Source organism: Narcine bancroftii, chromosome 10, assembly GCF_036971445.1.
Source record: "Narcine bancroftii isolate sNarBan1 chromosome 10, sNarBan1.hap1, whole genome shotgun sequence".
In the NCBI taxonomy this organism is placed as follows: domain Eukaryota; kingdom Metazoa; phylum Chordata; class Chondrichthyes; order Torpediniformes; family Narcinidae; genus Narcine; species Narcine bancroftii.
Window position 1 is genome coordinate 57002886 of NC_091478.1, and position 19411 is coordinate 57022296.

Genomic DNA, 19411 nt, shown 5'->3' on the forward strand with positions numbered 1-19411 from the left:
TATCTGATCGTCCCATCCTTCCTTAGGACTATTTCCCTTGCTACTCACACCTCCCATATTAACAGGTAAGTAAAATTCCTCTTACCGGGATCCAGTAGCTATTCCTAGCGCGCTTCCTTAACGTCTTCCCGTCGTTTGTTCTCAATGCCTCTTCTCGGATATCACTCGCTTCATCCACTGACCAGTCACCCGTCGTCCGTGAGTTCAGCTGAATCAGCCAGGGTGCACCTACCCTCGTCGTCGGGCACTCTGTCAGTGGAGGGAGTGGGATCCCGGACGAGCCCCCATTTGTGAGAAACAGAAGTACCTTCACAGAATTTGCTCGAGACAAAAATTGAGAACAAAGAACATTTATTATACAACAATGCAAAGTTGGGTAATTCCCCTTACCCTGGGAATACACACCCAACTTTTATACAGTTCATTTCAGTGTAGAGGTACCCTTGCCCCCCCCCCCCACCATTCTTCTACCTCCTGGATAAGTTTGGCATTAGGCCAAACTACGTGCTGTTTCTGTGAACTTGGAGGACCAGGGGGTTTCTGTGAACTTGGAGGACCAGGGAGTATCCTGTCTGTGTCCCATCATGTCATTGTCCTTATTGACACCTTCCCAACCCTCAGGGCTTACTAACTCTTATATGCAGAACTTGCTAATTCTGTCTAAGGCTTACTAATTACATATGCGAAACTTGCTGACTCTGTCTAAGGCTAGAAGACCCTTATCTTATTCAGACTAACTTTACTTCCTACATTCTATTATCTACCCTTATCCTATTCATACTGGCTTTATTCATTACACATATTTTCATATTAGTTTTACTCATCTCTCACAGGAATTTCTGGGGTCGAGCTCCAGCCTGTCTGGTCACAGCACATGGCTAAGCTACAGTCTCTGGTCCCTTAGGTGTAGCAAGGGTGGACCCTGGGGTACTGGGAGCTGCTGGTAGAGCCTCTATGGGACTTGTGTCTGCTGGAGGAGTAACCTGGGTGCTTGGGGCTGTTGGCTGAGTCTCTGGCTTTGGGACATTTGTAGCGGTCTTAGAGGGGATCCCAGAGGTAGCGTCAGGACTCCATGGTACTGGGGAAACTGCAGCTGGGGGAGTGACGGTAGCAGTGTCTGCTTTCCCTGGCTCTGGAGTGGTCGGGAATTCTGCACAACTTGTGGAGATCCTTCCACCCCTTTCTGATCGGACCGGGGTTTAGGGTCGGTGGCGCCTGAACCCACGGGCAGGCAGGGCTCTTGGCTGTTTCTTAACTGCCCTATCGTACTTCTGTGGTCTTCCCCGCATTCCACCACGATTCCAGTACAGTGGTTCCTCGCCATCTCTGTCCTCGGATGCATGTGCGTTCTAGTTGTCCCTGGATTCCATTCCTCAGGAAGAGTCTCCAGGTGGTCGGGAATGCGCATTGGAGCAGAAGCAGCTTCCATCCTAGTAGCTATCATATTAGTTTATTAAATTGTACTGACAATAACCACACCAGCAGTGTGAGTATAAGACAGCTTTAATAAACTAATATGTACACTAAGAGGTCTTGTCTCACTGCAAGACGAACCTGGAAGGCTAGGCTGTAGCTCTGGACTGCTTTATATACAAGGTCACCAGGATGACCCCTGGTGACCTAGTGGTGTAATTACCTATCACCACATTCATCTCCCACCCTCACCACCCCTCCTCCCCCCTTCCCCCTTTTGTTCGGATATCTCTCATATTCCCCCTCACCTTGATGAAGGGCCCAGGCCTGAAACATTGGTGATGTATCTTTACCTTTGCTACATAAAGGCACTGTTTGACCTGCTGAGTTTCTCCAGCATTTGTGTGTTTTTTCACTTAGCCACAGTGTCTGCAGAATCCTGTGTTTTACCACAACCGTTTGGTGAGCTATTACAAAAGGAAAGACTGATTATGAAAGTAAATTAGCATAAAATATAAAAACAAACAGTAAAAGCTTTTATAAATATATAAAGTGAGAAAAGGTGTCTGAATTGAACATGAGTCCCTTAGAACTTGAGAAGAGGGAATTAATAATGGGCTTAAACTGTAAAGTGTTGGTGCTGGGACCATTGTTGTTTGTCATCTATATCAATGATCTAGATGATAACGTGATAAATCGCGTCAGCAAGTTTGCAGATGACACTAAGATTGGCGGCATTGTGGACAGCGTTGTGAAGAAGGTTTTCAAAGCTTGCATGGGGATCTGGACCAGCTGGAAAAATGGGCTGAAAAATGGCAGATGGAATTTAATGCAGACAAGTGTGAGGTGTTGCAGTTTGGAAGGACAAACCGAGGTAGGGCATACATGTTAAATGGTAGGGCACTGAGGAGTATGGTAGAACACAGGGATCTGGGAATACAGATGCATAATTCCCTGAAAGTGGCGTCACAGGTGGATAGGGTGGTAAAGAGAGCTTTTGGCATATTGGCCTTAAATTAAAGTATTGAGTACAGGAGTTGGGATGTTATGATAAAGGTATATAAAATATTGGTGAGGCCAAATTTGGAGTATTATGTACAGTTTTGCTCTCTTAACTACAGGAAAACTATCAATAAGAAGAAAGAGTGCAGAGATTTACCAGGATGTTGTCTGGAATTCAGGAACTGAGTTACAGGGAAAGCTTAGAAGAATGAGGGGAGACTTGATAGAAGATTTAAAAATTATGAGGGGGATAGGCAGAATAAATGTAGATAAACTTTTTTCACTGAGGGTAAGTGAGATACAAACCAGAGTGCATAGGTTAAGGGTGAAAGGGGAAAAGTTTAGGTGGAACATGAAGGGGAACTTCTTCACACAGAGAGTGGTGGGAATGTGGAATGAGCTTCCAGCTGAAGTGGTGAATGTGAGCTCAATTTTAATATTTAAGAAGATTTTGGACAGGTTACAGTAGAGGTGTTGGTGATATCTGGAATCTGGGAGCGGTATGGAGGGCTATGGACTGGGTGCAGGTGAGTGGGACTAGGCAAAAGGAAATGGTTCAGCACAGATTAGAAGGGCTGAAGAGGCCTGTTTCTGTGCTGTGATGTTCTGTTGTTCTAAGTCTGGAGACTCTAGGGTTGTAGTGCAGTACACAAAACTGCTTTAGAAATTTAGCATGTCTCACAGCATCTATAGGAAATAAATGGTAACCAAGTGCTCAAAATATTGGCTACCCTTTATTTTCCAAGAAATACTGCATGACCTGCAGAGTTTCTCCAGCACAAATTGTGTATTGCATTGCAATAAGCAATGAAGAAATGGATGAGACCTTGAATAACTATTTGGTGTCAGTCTTCACAGTGGAATATATGTATAACATGCCTAAGAGTGATGATAAGGATGTGATGGGATGTGAGGACTTTGAAATAATTACTACCACTAAATAGGTAGTGCTGAGTACTCTAGTGGGCCTTAAGGTACCTAAGTCTTCTGATCCCGATGGAATGCATCCTAGGGTACTGAAAGAAATGCCAAAAGTTACAGTAGAAGTGTTGGTGATAATTTGCCCAGCTGTCCATTGGCGCCATGGCAAGGTGGTTCAAAGAGGCTTGCTTTCTTGGTGCACTGTGAAGGTACTCATGTCTATCATAGCTGGGAACATTTGGGTGAGATACTTCAGGGTGACCAGTGGCTCTGGAATTGCATTGCTTTATTTTGCACCTTCCAAGAGTCTTGAAATTTTTTATTTATTTAAAAACTTTACAGCACAGTAACAGGCCATTTTGGCCCGACAAGTCCATGCCGCCAAATTTACACCCCATTAACCTACATCCCTGCACGTTTTTGAAGGGCGATAGGAAACCAGAACTCCCAGAGAAAATCCACGCAGACACGGAGAATGTACAAACTCCTTACAGACAGTGTGGGATTTGATTTGAACCCAGGTCTGGTCCCAATCACTGGCGCTGTAAAGGCATTGCACTAACCACTACACCAATCATGCCACCCATGCTGTGCCATGTTTGGATGACACCACAGGAACAGACAGAAGGCCGTGTGGCTACGGAGGTTAAGGGGCATATAAGGCAGTGGCATCAGAGGAGGTGGAAGGATCCACAGACATTTGAAGTTTCTGAAGGGGCTCTTTTTGGCTTCTTTTTCTCTTTGTGGTAGAAGCACTGGACTCATGGCACCTTTTTATGTGTATTTATGGGCAAACAAAAAGAAGCAAATTCTATGTTTATCTGTACATGATGATAAAGGAACCTTGAAGCAGAAGCATTACCATTGGAATACTTCACTCTTAATAAGAAGCCCAAAAAATAATGCTTATGGCAGTTCTATATTCCCTCAGTCCTGCACTGAAACATTAGCTGAGCTCAAATATTTGGGACAGGACATGGAATCCATAACCTTCTCATTCCAAGGTGAGAATACAACCATCAAGCTAAAATTAACAACACACAGACAGGATGTTCATTCAAAAGCTGGGAATTTCAGAGCAGCGAATGATGAATGCAGACAGAGCCAGCAGTGAGGTGAGAGCTCCAGAGAATAGATTCAAGATTCCTTTATTCACAAGATCATAAGAAAAAGGCCTTTTGAGTCTGATCCGCGAATCCACCCTGAGCTAAACTGTTCTCACATCTAGTTTCTTGTCCCCTTATCCCTTTATACCCTGACTAATTAGATACCTATCAATCTCCCCCTTAAACTCCCCCCAATGATCTGGCCCCCACAGCTGGATGTGGCAACAAATTCCACAAATCCATGGCTAAAGAAATTTCTCCTCATCTCGGTTTTAAATGGGTCCCTTCTCATTTTAAGACTGTGCCCTCTTGTCCTGGATTCACACCCCAAGGGAAACATCTTATTCACATCTACTCTGTCCAATTGTTTCAGCATTCAAAATGCTTTTATGAGATCCCCTCTCATTCTTCTATACTCCAATGAATAGATCCCAAGAGCCGCTAAAGGTTCCTCATATGTTAGCCCTTGCATTCCAGGAATCATCCTCATAAATCTTCTCTGTACTCTCTCCAACATTATTACATCCTTTCTAAGATAAGGGGCCCAAAACTCCCTACAGTACTCCAAATAAGATCTCACCAGTTCCCCATAGAGCCTCATCCACACCACTTTTCTCTTCTACACTATTCCCCTTGAAATGAAGCCAACATAGCATTCGCTTTCTTTACTGCCGATCCAACCTGGTGGTTAACCTTTAGGTTATCCTACATGAGGACTTCCAAGTCCCTTTGTACTTCTGGAATTTGAATTTTTTTCCCCCTCCAAATAATAATCTGAATGTTTATTTCCTCTTCCAAAATGCACATCCATATATTTCTCAACATTGTATCTCATCTGCTATTTATTTGCCCGCTCTCCTAAGCTGTCCAAGTCTCTCTGCAACCTTTTGGTTTCTTCAACACTTCCTACTACACTACCTCTCTTGGTGTCATCTGCAAACTTTGCCAAAAACAATTTAATCTAAATCATCGATGCATTGTAAAACGAAGTGGCCCCAACACCGACCGACCCCTGCGGAACACCACTAGTATTCAGCAACCCACCAGAACGGAATCCCTTTATTCCCACCTTTGCTTTCTGCCGTTCAGCCAATATTCCACCCAATCTAATATCTTTCCAGTAATTCCATGGGCTCTCATGCAAAATTCACTAACTTTTGCCTACCATAAAGGCACACAAAGAGGTACCATCAGGATAGCCTGGTGCTGCCAACAATAAGAGAATGAGTAGTAAAAGAGAATCCTTTCAATGACACTGAATGCCCATGGATTTGCCTCCTGTGCTCCCTCAGCCTCTGCAGTCACACAGCCTCCTGTCCATTCTGGCAGTAAACCCAAGCTCCCAGGTCCAAACCTCTGATATGATCAGGAAGCTGTCAGTACCCAAAACCCTTCGAGAGCCCTTCGTTTACTTGGCACCCTCACAGATCCTGATCCAGTACCTGGTTCTCATGAACTAATCTCCAGCAGTCCACAACCATCTCAGAAAGGCCCTCTCCCAGGCTTCTTCTTTCGAGATATTTTAATTACATCGAACAAAGCAACCCATTAACTGAAGAGGGTTGTGTTTTCACTACTTTGTGTTATTGTACAAAGTCATGTCATGCTGATATGGTGAGAAACTTGAATATCCAGTTTAAATTTCAAATAAATTCCAGCCCAAGAGATTAATGGTCTACTCCTGTTCCAGTCTCTCATAGATATATTGTCATTTTATAACCAAGCATTGAAATAAATGAACGTGCTTACTGCCACTGTTCCAGAAATATCAGAATCTTGCCATAGAGACTGTAAGAATGCAGTTGACCTTTTTCCAAGTTCACATCAAGCTTGCTTGTGTTTCAACCTCAGAATACCTATTCATGCTAACAATATCCCTGAGAACTGAAGATATTAAGTTTTTAGAATTTCTTTTCAAATCTTGGGTAATCATGAATGCTTAATTGTTTCCAGCAAAATTCCAGAGATCCTAAGCTGTCACTACCATGACACCGTGCTATGACACAGCACAGGCAGCGAGCATGAGGAAATGCAAAAGGCATGTTATATTACTGTTTATTTAAATGATCTGTTTGATGCAAACATGGCCAACAACAAGACCAATGTATTAAGACACAGCATTCCATGATGGCATAGAGTTGTTGTAAGTTCCAGGCAGAAACACATTGATACATTGATCCTACCCTGACCTATTTTAGTTTCCCTACCTTTTCATCAAACTCTCCTGCATGCTACCACATCTACACACTACATGCTAATCAACCTATCAACCTGCATGCTTTTGGGCTGTGGAAGGAAGTTGGGAGCCTCCGGCAGCAATGCTCAAAGTAACAAGGAGACAGACAATCCCCGAGGTCAGGTTAGAAATCAGGTCACTGGAGAAGTGAGGCAGTGATGCAACCAACTACAATACAGCATAGCAACAGGCCCTTTGGCCGTTCTAGTCTGTGCCAAATGATTATTCTATCTAGTTCCACTGATCTGCACCCCGACCATATCCTCCATACTCCTTGAATCCATCCACCTGCCCAAATTCTTTTTAAAAATTAGTATTGAGCCCGCATTCACCACTTCAGCTGGCAGCTTGTTCCACACTCCCACCACTCTCTGTGTGAAGAAGTTCCCCCTAATGTTCCCTCTAAATCTTTCCCCTTTCACCCCTAACCCATGTCCTCTGGTCTGTATCTCACCCAACCTGAGTGGAAAAAGCCTATCTACATTTACTCTGTCAAACCCCCTCATAATTTTAAATACCTCTATCAAATCTCCCTTCATTCCTCTAGGCTCCAGGAAATAAAGTCCTAACCTGTTTAACCTTTCCCTGCAACTCAGTTCCTGAAGTCTGGGCAACGTCCCAGTAAATTTTCACTGCACTTGTTCAATGTTATTGATATCTTTCCTGTAGTTAGGTGAGCAAAACTGCACACAATACTCTAAATTTGGCCTCACCACTGTTTTGTACAATTTTACCATAACATCTTGACTTCGATATGTAAAACTTTGATTCTTACAAGCCAATATCCCAAAAGCTCTCGTTACAAATGTATCTCCCTGTGTCGTCACTTTCAGGGAATTACATACAGTACAACTCCGATTATCTGAAATGGTCAGGACTTGGGCCTATGTTGGATAAATGTTTCTTTTTGGAGAACTAGTCACTTTTATAAAAAAAACATCTTCGTAGTAACAGCAAATCACTTGTATCAATGTTTAAACAGCAATAAACATTAAAATATGCCGATCCTGACACATCCCCAAAGCCACAATCAATCATCTAGACCTCCCAACTGCCACCACCAATCCCAAACACGCCCCCACTGCTACCACTGATCTCCGAGGAGGCTTTCTGGGCCGGTGGAACATTCACTGGCAAGTTAGCGGCTTCCTGTCTCCCCGGTCACCGGAGCTCCCAACGGCTGATTCCTCCCCTAGGCCTACCGCACATGCCCGCTACTGAGCCCGAGGTTCCATTCCTGCTCGGGAGGCCACTCTCCTTGATAACGCCAGGACAAGGGATTCTCCCGACCACTTCCAGCTGGGAGGCAATGGCACGCATTTTGAGAGAGAGAGTTGGAGAGAAAAAACAATAGGGGAAGGTAAAGAAATGGAAAGAGAGATGAGTGGGAGTTACCTGAAACAAGTACAATCATCGTTCTAATTTCATGTCGAGTAAATTTTTTTCAACCTGTGAGATCAGTTCGACTCCTAAAGAGTTTTGGATAAAAGGATTTGATTGAATCCGATTTTGGAGAATCCGGTTTCGGATAATTGGAGTTGTACTTTATCTGTATTCCCAGATCCTACTGTTCTACCGCAATCCTCGGTGCCCTACAATTTACTGTGAATGTCCTACTTTTGTCCTTCCAAAATACACCTCACACTTGTCTGCCATTTTTCAGCTCATTTTTCCATGATACAAAAGTACAATAAATGGCTTACTGGAAAATTTCATGGAAAATACAATACCCATCTGTCATTGCAGACTGGCAAACATGACAATTTGGTAACTTAGTCATGTGACTATTGGGACGTCAGTAACCTCAGTCAAATCCACCACTGCCTGTAAGCAGTTTGTAGGTTCTCCCTGTAGGTTGCTTGAGTTTCCTCCAACCCTCCAAAATCAATGGGGTTTGTTAGGTTGATTGGATGTAATTGGGAGGCGCAGGTTTCTTAGGCAATAAGAGCCTTTTACTGTTTTATTAAAATTTACAAATGGCATTTGCCATTGACCCAAGAACATTGACCTCAGTAGGTCCCACAGCAACCATCAGAGGGAAAGATATATTACCAACATTTCAGGGCTGAGCCCTTCATCAAGATATGAGCAAAAAGTAGTCAGGTATCTGAATAGAAATGTAAGGAGAGGAGGGAAGGTCAAAAGCCAAGACCATAGGTGTACCAAGCTGGGAGGGCAGCAGAGAAAAGCTGAGATTTGATTGGGGAGGAGGTTAGCTCTGAGCTGGAGGAAGGGAGACATCAGAATGAGAAGTGAGAGAGGCACATGGCGGGGTGGGGGTGGGAACGAGACTAATGAAAACTAGAAAAGTTGATGTTAATGGCATCTGGTTGGAGGGTATGAAATGAAATGGGTTGTCACTGGGAGATCACTGCTATTGCAGTAGACAGAGTGAAGGTGTTCCACAAAGAGATCTCCCAGGCTGCAATCAGTCTCTCTGACATAGAGGAGACCTCATGTGGTGATACGACCACCAGCCTACTGAAGGATCTCTGTACCTGCAGGAAGACCACCTAAGGAGCTGACTGCACCTGGCTGGGTGTCAATCAGCCAACCTGAATATAAACCTGAGCCACCCCCTTCTGAGCCAGTCACAATGGGAGCCACCAAGGCATGAATTGGTGTTCATACTTTTACTGGAATAAAGCCTGTTGTACAGTCTTTTGAGTTTGTTCTTGCTTGCTGTTACCTCAACACACTACAATTTATTCCAGTAAAATTTTAAAGATAGACCATGGAGAAGTTTCTGACGATTGGGAGCCTGGAGATCGATGCTCAACACTCGGATGCCAAGGCACGCTTTGAGACCTAGAAACACATGATTGAGGCGATCATCTTAACACAGGCTGAGGTGATCGACACCAACCAGAAACAACTCATGGTGCTCTGCACCAAGCTGGGCCCATGAGGTTTCCAGGCCATCAAGGACTGCACGGACTATAAACCTGCAATGGTTGTCCTGGAGACCATGTACAAGCCCCCAACAAATGTGGTCTATGCACGGTACCTGCTCAGCTTCATGTCCCAGCAGCCAGGAGAGACAGAAGATGCCTATCTGGGGGCCCTGCATGAGCTAGCCCGCCCTTGCCTGGTTGAGGTAACCGAAGAGGAAGTGGAGCTCAAAGAGCGCCCGACAGAAGCATTGCCTTACTTACCAGGACAATGAAGGTAGTCCGCTACCTGGAGGCTGCAGGTCATCATGCAGAGGTCTTCGATGCCCAACTCCCCCAACCTCTGGCCTGGCAGAGATAATCGCAGGAGGAGACAATCGCAGCCCAGACACTAAAGCTCAAAATCTATCCCAAAAAAATTTCCCTTGCTTTCGCTGCCCAGGACCACTCCATCACGGCCCTCGGGCGCTGCTCAGTGGAACTGTCAGTGGATGGTGCGAGGGGGGGAACATACCAAGGGTTCAGGCTCCTGGTCATGCCCCAGCTCTGTGCCCCAGCCATCTTAGGGCTGGACTTCCAGTGCCACCTCCAAAGCCTTACCCTCGCCTTCGGCGGGCCCCTCCCTCGCTCACACTCCACAGCACACAGCCCAGCGACTGCCCCCAATCCACCGATGGGTAATCCCACGCTATGGGTAATCCCTCCAGCCCTCTTCAACTACCTTACGTCAGACTGGAAGCCCATAGCTGTCAAGAGCAGACACTATTGCGTGTACGACAGGGCCTTCATTAAAGCAGAAGTGAGGTGGCTTCTGGTGGAAGGTATCATAGAGCCCAGCACCAGTCCCTGGAGAGCCCAAATCCTAGTGGTAAAAGGGGGCAGCAAACCAAGGATGGTCATTGATTTTAGTCAGACCATAAACCGGTACTCCCAGCTGGACGCCTACCCCCTACCCCAGATAGTCGGCATCGTCAATGAGATAGTCCGCTTTATGGTCTTCTCAACAATTGACCTAAATTCGGCCTACAACCAGCTCCCTATCCATGCCTGTGATAAACCATGTACTGTCTTCGAGGCAGACGGGCCCCTCTACCTGTTCCGCCGAGTTCTGTTTGGGGTCTCTGTTTTTCAGCAAGAGATGGACTGCATGGTAGACCTTCCCGTACTTGGACAATGTCACCATCTGCGGCCACAACGAGCATGACCACAATGACAACCTGGAGAGATTTCTCCGGATGGCTGAGGAGCTGAACCTCACTTACAACAAAGAGAAGTGCGTGTTCAGCACCACCCGCCTCGCCATCCTAGGGTACTTCGTGGAACATGGTGTCATTGGTCCTGACCCAGAATGCACACATCCACTAATGGAACTGCACCTGCCACCTCTCTGGGTGCCTTGGACTTTTCTCCTATTACTCCCAGTGGGTCTGCCCACTGGCCCAAACCACCACCTTTCCTCTCCCCTCTGAGGCACAAGCAGCTTTCACTCACATCAGGCAGGACATCGCCGATGCCATGATGCATGCTGTGGATGACGACATCCCATTCCAGATGGAGTGAGATGCCTCTGATGTTGCCCTCGTGGCCACCCTCAACCGAGGGGGCTGACCCATGGCCTTCTTCTCCAGGACCCTCCACAGTTCCAAACTCGAGAACTCGACCACTGAAAAGGAGGCCCAAGCAGTCGTGGAAGCGGTCCGCCACTGGCACCACTACCTGGCAGGCAGGAGGTGCACCCACCTCTCCAACTAACGCGCAGTGGCTTTCATGTTCCGCACCTCCCATAAGGGCAAGATTAAGAACGATAAGATCTTGCGCTGGATAGTCGAACTGGCCACGTTCATTTACGACATCCAGTACAGACCGGGGAAGTTCAACAACTCCACTGACGCCCTGTCCAGGACCTACACCACTGTGCAGTCCGATCAACTGCAGGCGCTGCACGACACCCTTTGTCACCTGTGCATGACATGCCTGTATCATTTCATTAAGTCCTGGAACCTCCCCTTCACCATCGAAGAAGTCCGGACCATTACTGAGTTATGCAGGGTCTGTGTGGAGTGCAAACTTCGCTTCTTCCGCCCATCACAGGCCCATGTCGTTAAAGCCACTTGGCCCTTTGAATGGGTTAGAATTGTCTTCAAAGGCCCCTTGCCTTCCAAAAACAAGAACGTCTACTTTCTCGCGGTCGTAGATGAATACTCCCATTTTCCCTTCGCCATCGCTTGCTCTGACACCTCCACAGCCACCGTTATCAGGGCCCTGATGCAGATCTTCACCATGATCAGATACTTGGCATTCATCCACAGTGATCGGGGGTCCGGCTTCGTGAGTGAGGAGCTGGGCCATTATCTAGCTCCAACCCGAGGGGCAACGGGCAGGTAGAGTGCGAAAACAGGGTGATCTGGAAGGCAGTCCTCCTGTCTGTTAACTACTGGCAAGAGTCCCTCCCCGAGGCACTCCATGCCATTAGATTGCTCTTGTGCACGGCTACTAATCAGCGCCTCACAAATGCCTTTTCTCATTCTCCAGGACCAGTACTCCTCCGCAAACACGTGCGGGCCCACAAGTCAGACCTGCTGGTCGACCAGGTGCTCCTCCTCCATGCCAACCAGAACTACACCCACTTCAGGTACCCCAGTGGCTGTGAGGACACTGTCTCAACCAGGGATGTGACACCAGCAGGGGCCCCAACCCCCAGCATCACGACTACATGGCCCAATCTCCTCACCATGGATACCCTTGGCCAACCCAGGATTCTGGGGCCGACTTCCTCCCTCCGCCCTTCCAGAGAACCCCACTCCTAGCGGACCACACCCACCCCACCCCACCCCCCCTTCCCTGCCGGACAGACATACAGATAGACTCTACGCTGCCCACACCGACACCTGCCACAGCTATGCTGGACCCAGCCAACCCTCAGACAGCCACGCCCTTGCCAACCTTTGACCAGGAGCCAACCCTGTGACAATCCCAGAGACTCCAATGGGCGCCAGACCACCTGAATCTGTAAATACCACCCGTCACCGTTTTACACACCCCCCCCCCCCAGGACAATTTTAAGAAGGGGATGAATGTGGTGATATGACCACCAGCCTATTGCAGGGGGCGATCTTGGTACCTGCAGGAAGACACCTAAGGGGCTGACTTCACCTGGCCGGTTGTCAATCAGCCGATCTGAATATAAACCTGAACTGGCCCCTCCTGAGCCAGTCACACAGGGAGTCACCAAGGCATGAACTGGTGTTCAGACTTTTATTGGAATAAAACCTGTTGTATAGTTTTTTGAGTTTGTGCTTGCTTGCTGCTATCTCAGCACACCACACCTCAATGCTAGCAGCGGATGTCCCCTGCTTCACTTAGCAAGACTATTTGGGACCCTGAATTATGATGGGGGTGGAGATCTGGGTATCATAACAGGAGGGACTTCATTGGAATTTCCCAAACTTTCTGCAATTTGCCAGTGAAGCCAAAACAAGAGCAGAGAGAAACTGAGCAGGAGCTAAAATGTTCCATGCAACCTGTCAATACTGAACCCTTCAATGACACTGAAAGGCTTTCTTTGCAGAATTTGTGCCAAGTGGTTTTATTTTTACAATCTCGAGAATAAAATTGTAACTTTTAAACAAGAAAGTCTGCAGCTGCTGTGATTGTCATTTAATGCACAAAAGTGCTGGAGAAACTCAGCAGTGTTCTCTTTGGAAAAGATACATAATCAATGTTTCAGGCTATAGGTATGAGCAAAAAAGGCAGACATGTGCCGGAATAAAATGGTGGTTGGGGGGGGGGGGGGGAAGGGCAGGGGAGACCACAGGCCCACAGGCAAGGGATCATAGGAGGATATGAGTGGGAAGGCAGAAGAGTAAAAAGCAGGGAAGTGATAGGGAGAGGGGGTTGCTCTCTGAATGGAAAGGGAAGGGGGTGGGGAGCTTGAAATGAGGGAGAACAATAGGGAAAGAGAGAGAGACAGAGGAGGGCCCTACCAGAAACTTGAAAAGTTGATGTTATTCTATATTTTTGGAGAGTGTCCAGTTAGAATACTAGGTGTTGTTCCTCCATTTTGTGGGTGGCCTCAGTTTGGCAGTGCATGAGGCCATGGACAGACATGTCAGAGGGAAGTGGACAGAGATAAAATTATAACCATTTGATATGCATTTATCATTCACTTGTTAATCACTGCTTGTGACCACCCACGAAGACCACCTTGCCTGATGAAATCAGTGATCTCAGTTCCATTCTTTGGTGAGACAGCACTGTCGACGTCAGTTCCCTTTACAGTTATTTTTTCTGGCCCTATGTTCTTTTCTACCTTCTGCTTGTCCTCTGATGTGAAAAACATGTAAGGTTGTGTTAATGATTACTTCCCCATTAGCGTTAGTTTTCGGTCACCCCATCTGAGCAGCTTCCAGGCTCGGTCGTTACCAGACCCAGCTGACAGTGCTGCATGACTTGCTGAGTTTCTTGACCCTAACTTCAGCAGATGTTCTTGTTTAGCTCATAATAAACAGCTGGTAGGTAGGTGGTTTCTAGTGTCAGCAATTCTTTCTTCCCCAAACAAAATGGAGATTTTTCTTGAGTTACGTTCCTTCAAAATGTGACTCTGAGACATGAGCAACAAAGAGGGTCCCGTGATCGGAATCAGACCCAGCACTGGGAACAATTCCAAGTCAGCTCTCATCAAGAGGAAGTCCAGGGAAATGACCTGGGGTGGATGGGTAGGGAGGGGAAGGGAATGACAGCCTTAAAACAATAAGAAATGGGAGCAGAAGTAGGCCACAATGTTCCTCTAACCTCTTCCGCTCTTCAATGAGACCATGTCTAATTCAGTCATTGTTTCGGTTTCATTTCCCTCCATGATCCCAGGCTCCTTCATTCCACTATGGTACAAAATTCTACCTTACTCTCAGCCTTGAATAGATGTAATGATGGAGTATCTACAACTTTCTGAAATAAAGAATTCCACCAAAAGTCCTCACTCATTTAAGAAAAGACTGTAACATGAACAATGCAGGGGCATACATGAATGTGGTGACCAAGATGTTTAGTTGAGGACCTTGGAGTGATCCCTGCAGTGTGTGTGCTCCATGGCTGCCAGGAATAAATCAAGTCAAAAATCCATCATCGTTGAAATTGATGCATTTTTGTCACAAGCTGCTTGAAACAAAGGTCTTTATTTCTTTGATTGCATGCTTTCTAATCTGTTTGTACATTTGCTAATTAAACCTTTCTCTCGGTGGATTGTCACCTTGTCGTGGTCTTGTGATCCCAAGAATGATGTCGTCTGGAGCTATGCTCCTGGTCAAGGGTGAAGTCCCTGACAAAGAAAAATCCAACCAAGTCCTCAACTGTGAACAGGTGGACGAAGTTACTTTGAATTCAATAGCTGTAAAGGTGGTCGAAAACTGAAACAAATCCATCAGCTCCAGTCGTCGTAGTTTTCATGCCATTGGAACTAGTTGGTTGATTTGTGAAGTATCGTGTGCTTCTTGGGGTACAACATCAAGTACACATTAAACAAATACTCACACAGGTGTCTTCGCTCGGGCCATTTTCTAGTCTTTCGGCGATTGGGGGAAGGCAATGTGATGGCTGGAAGCTCCTAGCCAAGAAGCAACTAATGTCAGTGTGCTAAATGAAGGAAAAACTACAACCATTGGAGCCTACTTCATTAAGAACCAACTAAGATGGAGCGGTCATATTGTTCGGATGGAAGACAAATGTCTGCCAAAACAAATCTTCTGCTCCCACCTTAAAAAACGCAAACATAAAAGAGATGGACAACAGAAGAGATTCAAAGATGTCTTAAAATCCAACATGAAGAAATGTAGCATACCAAGGACAGGAAACTATCATCCGTGAAGAAACAGCAACTTCCAAAACCAACAGGTATGCAGAACTAGAAGAAAAGAGAAGTAAATGGAAAGAGAGACAACAACAACCAAAGCCCGATCTGCCACCTGGAACGACTTGTCCTGGATGCTGAGGATCTTTCAGAGCCTGAAAATAGATCAACGGAACGAAGTCCATCATCCTTGACCTCGAGGGATAGCCACAATAAATTAAACCTTGCAGCAACAGTGCATTAAATAGGTTGGAGATGCAATCATTTAAAAACTATATGTATGAAATGGAGCAGTTTTGTAATTTGCTGTTGTAGATTGCTTTTAGTTGGCACAAATGTTTTAACTTGCTACTGCAAGACAAGTGTCAAAAGCAGGGCAGTCATTTATTGCCTTCGAAGAAGACAATCTCAAGCTACTGCAATCCATTAATGGTGGGGAGAATGCCAGATGAAGGAAAGGTGATAGATAAGCTGTGGAGCTGGTATGTTGTTACAATGGTGGATAGATCCATGGGATTCTAGGTTCTCTCAACCACCTTCCAAGCACAGGTGAGATTGTTAATCCAACAGACTCTAAACTACCTCATCTGTGCTTGGAAGGTGGTTGAGGAGCTAAAGGCAGTCAGATCAAGGCCTGGTTGTTGGTGAGTAATTAATATCTGACCAGAAAAATAAATAAAAAAAGAGAACCTAGAATCCCTTCCACCGTTGACTAGTCCAATCTCTCCTGCCCATTAATTTCTTAACTCTTTTTTGTTTTTTTTCCCTAGAGCTTGAAATCCGCCAGCGCAAGGGGTCCATTGCTCCTGGTGTGGCCCTGCTTACCGTTGAGGATCCAGAGGCACATGTCGGTAGTGGAGGTGCAACCCTCAATGCATTGTTGGTAGCTGCTGAACACCTCAGTGCCAAGGCCGGATATACGGTGTGTTGATTTACATATCAGCATCTCTCTAATTTAAAACGTAGACTTTTATGTAATAAATGAAAGGCAAGAACCCAGCTTCTAGAATCACAGGGACTTACAGCACAGCAGGCCATTTGAATTGGCTGGTTAAAAGAGCTGCCTAATTAATCTCATGTTTTTGCTCTTGATTTGACCTGATAATTAATCCTTTCACATATCCATCGTGTTCCCTCTGTAAAAGATATTGTTGGATTTGCTTCCATTCAGATTTTCATTTCAGATCATCTTTGGCTTGGCTTCGCGGACGAAGATTTATGGAGGGGGTAAAAAGTCCACGTCAGCTGCAGACTCGTTTGTGGCTGACAAGTCCGATGCGGGACAGGCAGACACGATTGCAGCGGTTGCAGGGGAAAATTGGTTGGTTGGGGATGGGTGTTGGGTTTTTCCTCCTTTGCCATAAGACCACGTTAAATAACAAACATGTAGCAGCTTGTAATTGAATCAGCTGGGGAGGATCTGAGTTATATCACAATGTCACAATGAGATGACGTCATTTGGTTTTAAAAAGCTGTGTGTGATGGAGTAAAAACGATTTTTACTGAACTTCAACTCAACTACATCTGATCATTTTCTTGTTCTTCGTTTCTACTCAATCTCTCTTTAATCTGATGTAACTTTCCGGTTAAATGCATTTCTTGCAAAAAAGCAATATCTACTCTGAATTTCTTACTATATGTTAAAACTTTTTTTAATAGGGTTCTGAAGCCTGTTCACATTAAACCTAATAAATTTCAATTAACTACCCATTGTATCATTTTAAAAATTCCCTCATGTGTCCAAGGTTTCAATATGTCCCCGGATCCTCATCAATTCCATAAACATAAAACCATCCTTGAATCCAGTTATAAGATTATTACTTGATTGAATAGAAAAAAAAAGAAAGATAGAGAGGAAAAGAAAATCCCCCTTCGAGCACTGTCACACAGTTCCTCGACAGTGCTACCCCGCCTCTATTATTCGGGTAGTGAATGGTTTCGCAATAGCATCTGCAACTCAGTAGAAGCCAGTCACCAAACCTCTGGCTTCTCTGAGTATGTTAAACTCATCTACACCTCAGCAAAAAACACTCAGATATTTCATCTCCCAATATGATATGTCCATCATCCTTCAAGTGTCCATTTTTCCAGCTCCATCTTGGTACGTCTGGCAGTTTGTCAGCAAATTTTTGGCCATGTTCTGGATCCATAAAAATCGACTCATTCCATCTTGAATAAACACCTTCAGAATGGTAGGGTAACGCAAGATAAAAGTGTACCCCTTCTTCCACAAAATACTTTTGACTGAATTAAAACTCTTGCGTCTCTTCAACAACTCAAAACTAATATCAAGATAAAAGAAGATCTTATTCCTTTCTGTTTCCAGTGATGCTCTTCTCTCTTTGAGCTGTTTAGCTGCCAATTCCAAAATTTTCTCCCTTACTTAATATCAAAAAAATTTACTAAAATAGGTCTTGATTTTTTGATCCTGCGGAGTGCCAGCACTACTCCAGGTCCTGGCTTCATTGAAAGGTAGGGCCTTCTTTGTCTTCTCTCTCTTTTTCTTCTAGTCCCTCTAGCTTTTCTTCCGTCTCTTGGGTGGCATTTTTATGTTGTCTCCAGTAGTTCACCTTCACTGTAGATGAATTTTCAATCTTGTCTCTTTACTTTTTCTTTTCTTTTTTTTAACTTTTTCCCGGAGTAGCCAGATTTCTCAACCTGGTACTACGTCATCATGTGATGTCACCCTCATTCTTCATTTCGCACTGCAAACACAGTTGCTACATTGGTGACCCCAACAGGCCCAAGCAGAGTTTGGACGCAACATAGACAATGGAGCGGTTTACTCATACTGGCTGTCTTTTGGACCACAACCTGAAGTTTAGTTCAGGCAGTTCCACATTCACAAAATAGAAGTGGATGCCACTAAGCACTATCATGTGGTAAGCGCCCTTGACCAGGTTATGGCCGGTCGAGTAGTAGATTTCCTTCCAACTCTCGGCAAGTTTGAAGCCCTAAACGGCCTTCTGTCCAGAAATACTGTCTCTCATGGCTTGAGTGAGCTGCATGGCTCTTCCATATCGATGGCCTGGGGGCCGTGCCCCTTCAGTGTTAATAACATAACATATACATAACAATTACAGCACGGAAACAGGCCATTAGGCCCTTCTAATCCGCACCGAACAAAACACCCCTTTCTAATCCCACCTCCCCGCACAATGCCCATAACCCTCCATCCTCTTCTCATCCATATACCTGTCCAACCTTTTCTTAAATAATACAATTGACTCCGCCGCCACTATTTCTCCCGGAAGATCATTCCACACAGCTACCACTCTCTGAGTAAAGAAGTTCCCCCTCATGTTACCTCTAAACCTCTGCCCCTTAATTCTTAACTCATGTCCTCTTGTTTTAAACTTTCCTCCTCTTAACGGAAATAGTCTATCCATATCCATTCTGTCTATCCCTTTCATAATCTTAAATACTTCTATCAAATCCCCTCTCAACCTTCTACGCTCCAAAGAATAAAGACCCAATCTGTCCAATCTCTCCCCATACTCCAGATGCTTAAACCCAGGCAACATTCTGGTAAACCTTCTCTGCACTCTCTCCACTCTGTTTATATCCTTCCTATAATTAGGCGACCAGAACTGCACACAGAACTCCAAATTAGGCCGCACCAACGTCTTATACAATCTCAACATCACCTCCCAACTCCTATATTCCATGCAATGATTGATAAAGGCCAGCATACTAAAAGCCTTCTTCACCACCCTATTCACGTGAGTTTCTACCTTCAGGGAACGATGTACCGTTACTCCTAAATCTTTCTGCTCTTCTGTATTCCTCAATGCTCTCCCATTTACCACATATGTCCTATTCTGATTCTTCTTACCAAAATGAAGCACCTCACACTTATCAGCATTAAATTCCATCTGCCATTTTTCAGCCCACTTTTCTAAGCAGCCCAAATCCCTCTGCAATCCTTGAAAACCTTCTTCATTATCCACTATTCCACCTATCTTAGTATCGTCTGCATATTTACTAATCCAATTCACCA

The 19411-nt window shown here is 45.3% G+C and overlaps 1 protein-coding gene across 8 annotated transcripts in view; it reads left to right on the forward strand.

Moving 5' to 3' along the window:
- The window catches only part of LOC138744586 (L-fucose kinase), a 443124-nt gene that overhangs the window by 148409 nt on the left and 275304 nt on the right, over positions 1-19411 (forward strand). For 6 of the 8 annotated variants that reach the window (XM_069900973.1, XM_069900967.1, XM_069900972.1 and 3 more), the window contains exon 3: positions 16182-16333. In XM_069900973.1, the coding sequence (XP_069757074.1) occupies positions 16182-16333 (152 nt within the window). Of the gene's footprint in view, positions 1-16181; positions 16334-19411 lie in introns of those variants that run through there. The other 2 variants (XM_069900974.1, XM_069900975.1) reach the window with 1 other exon arrangement.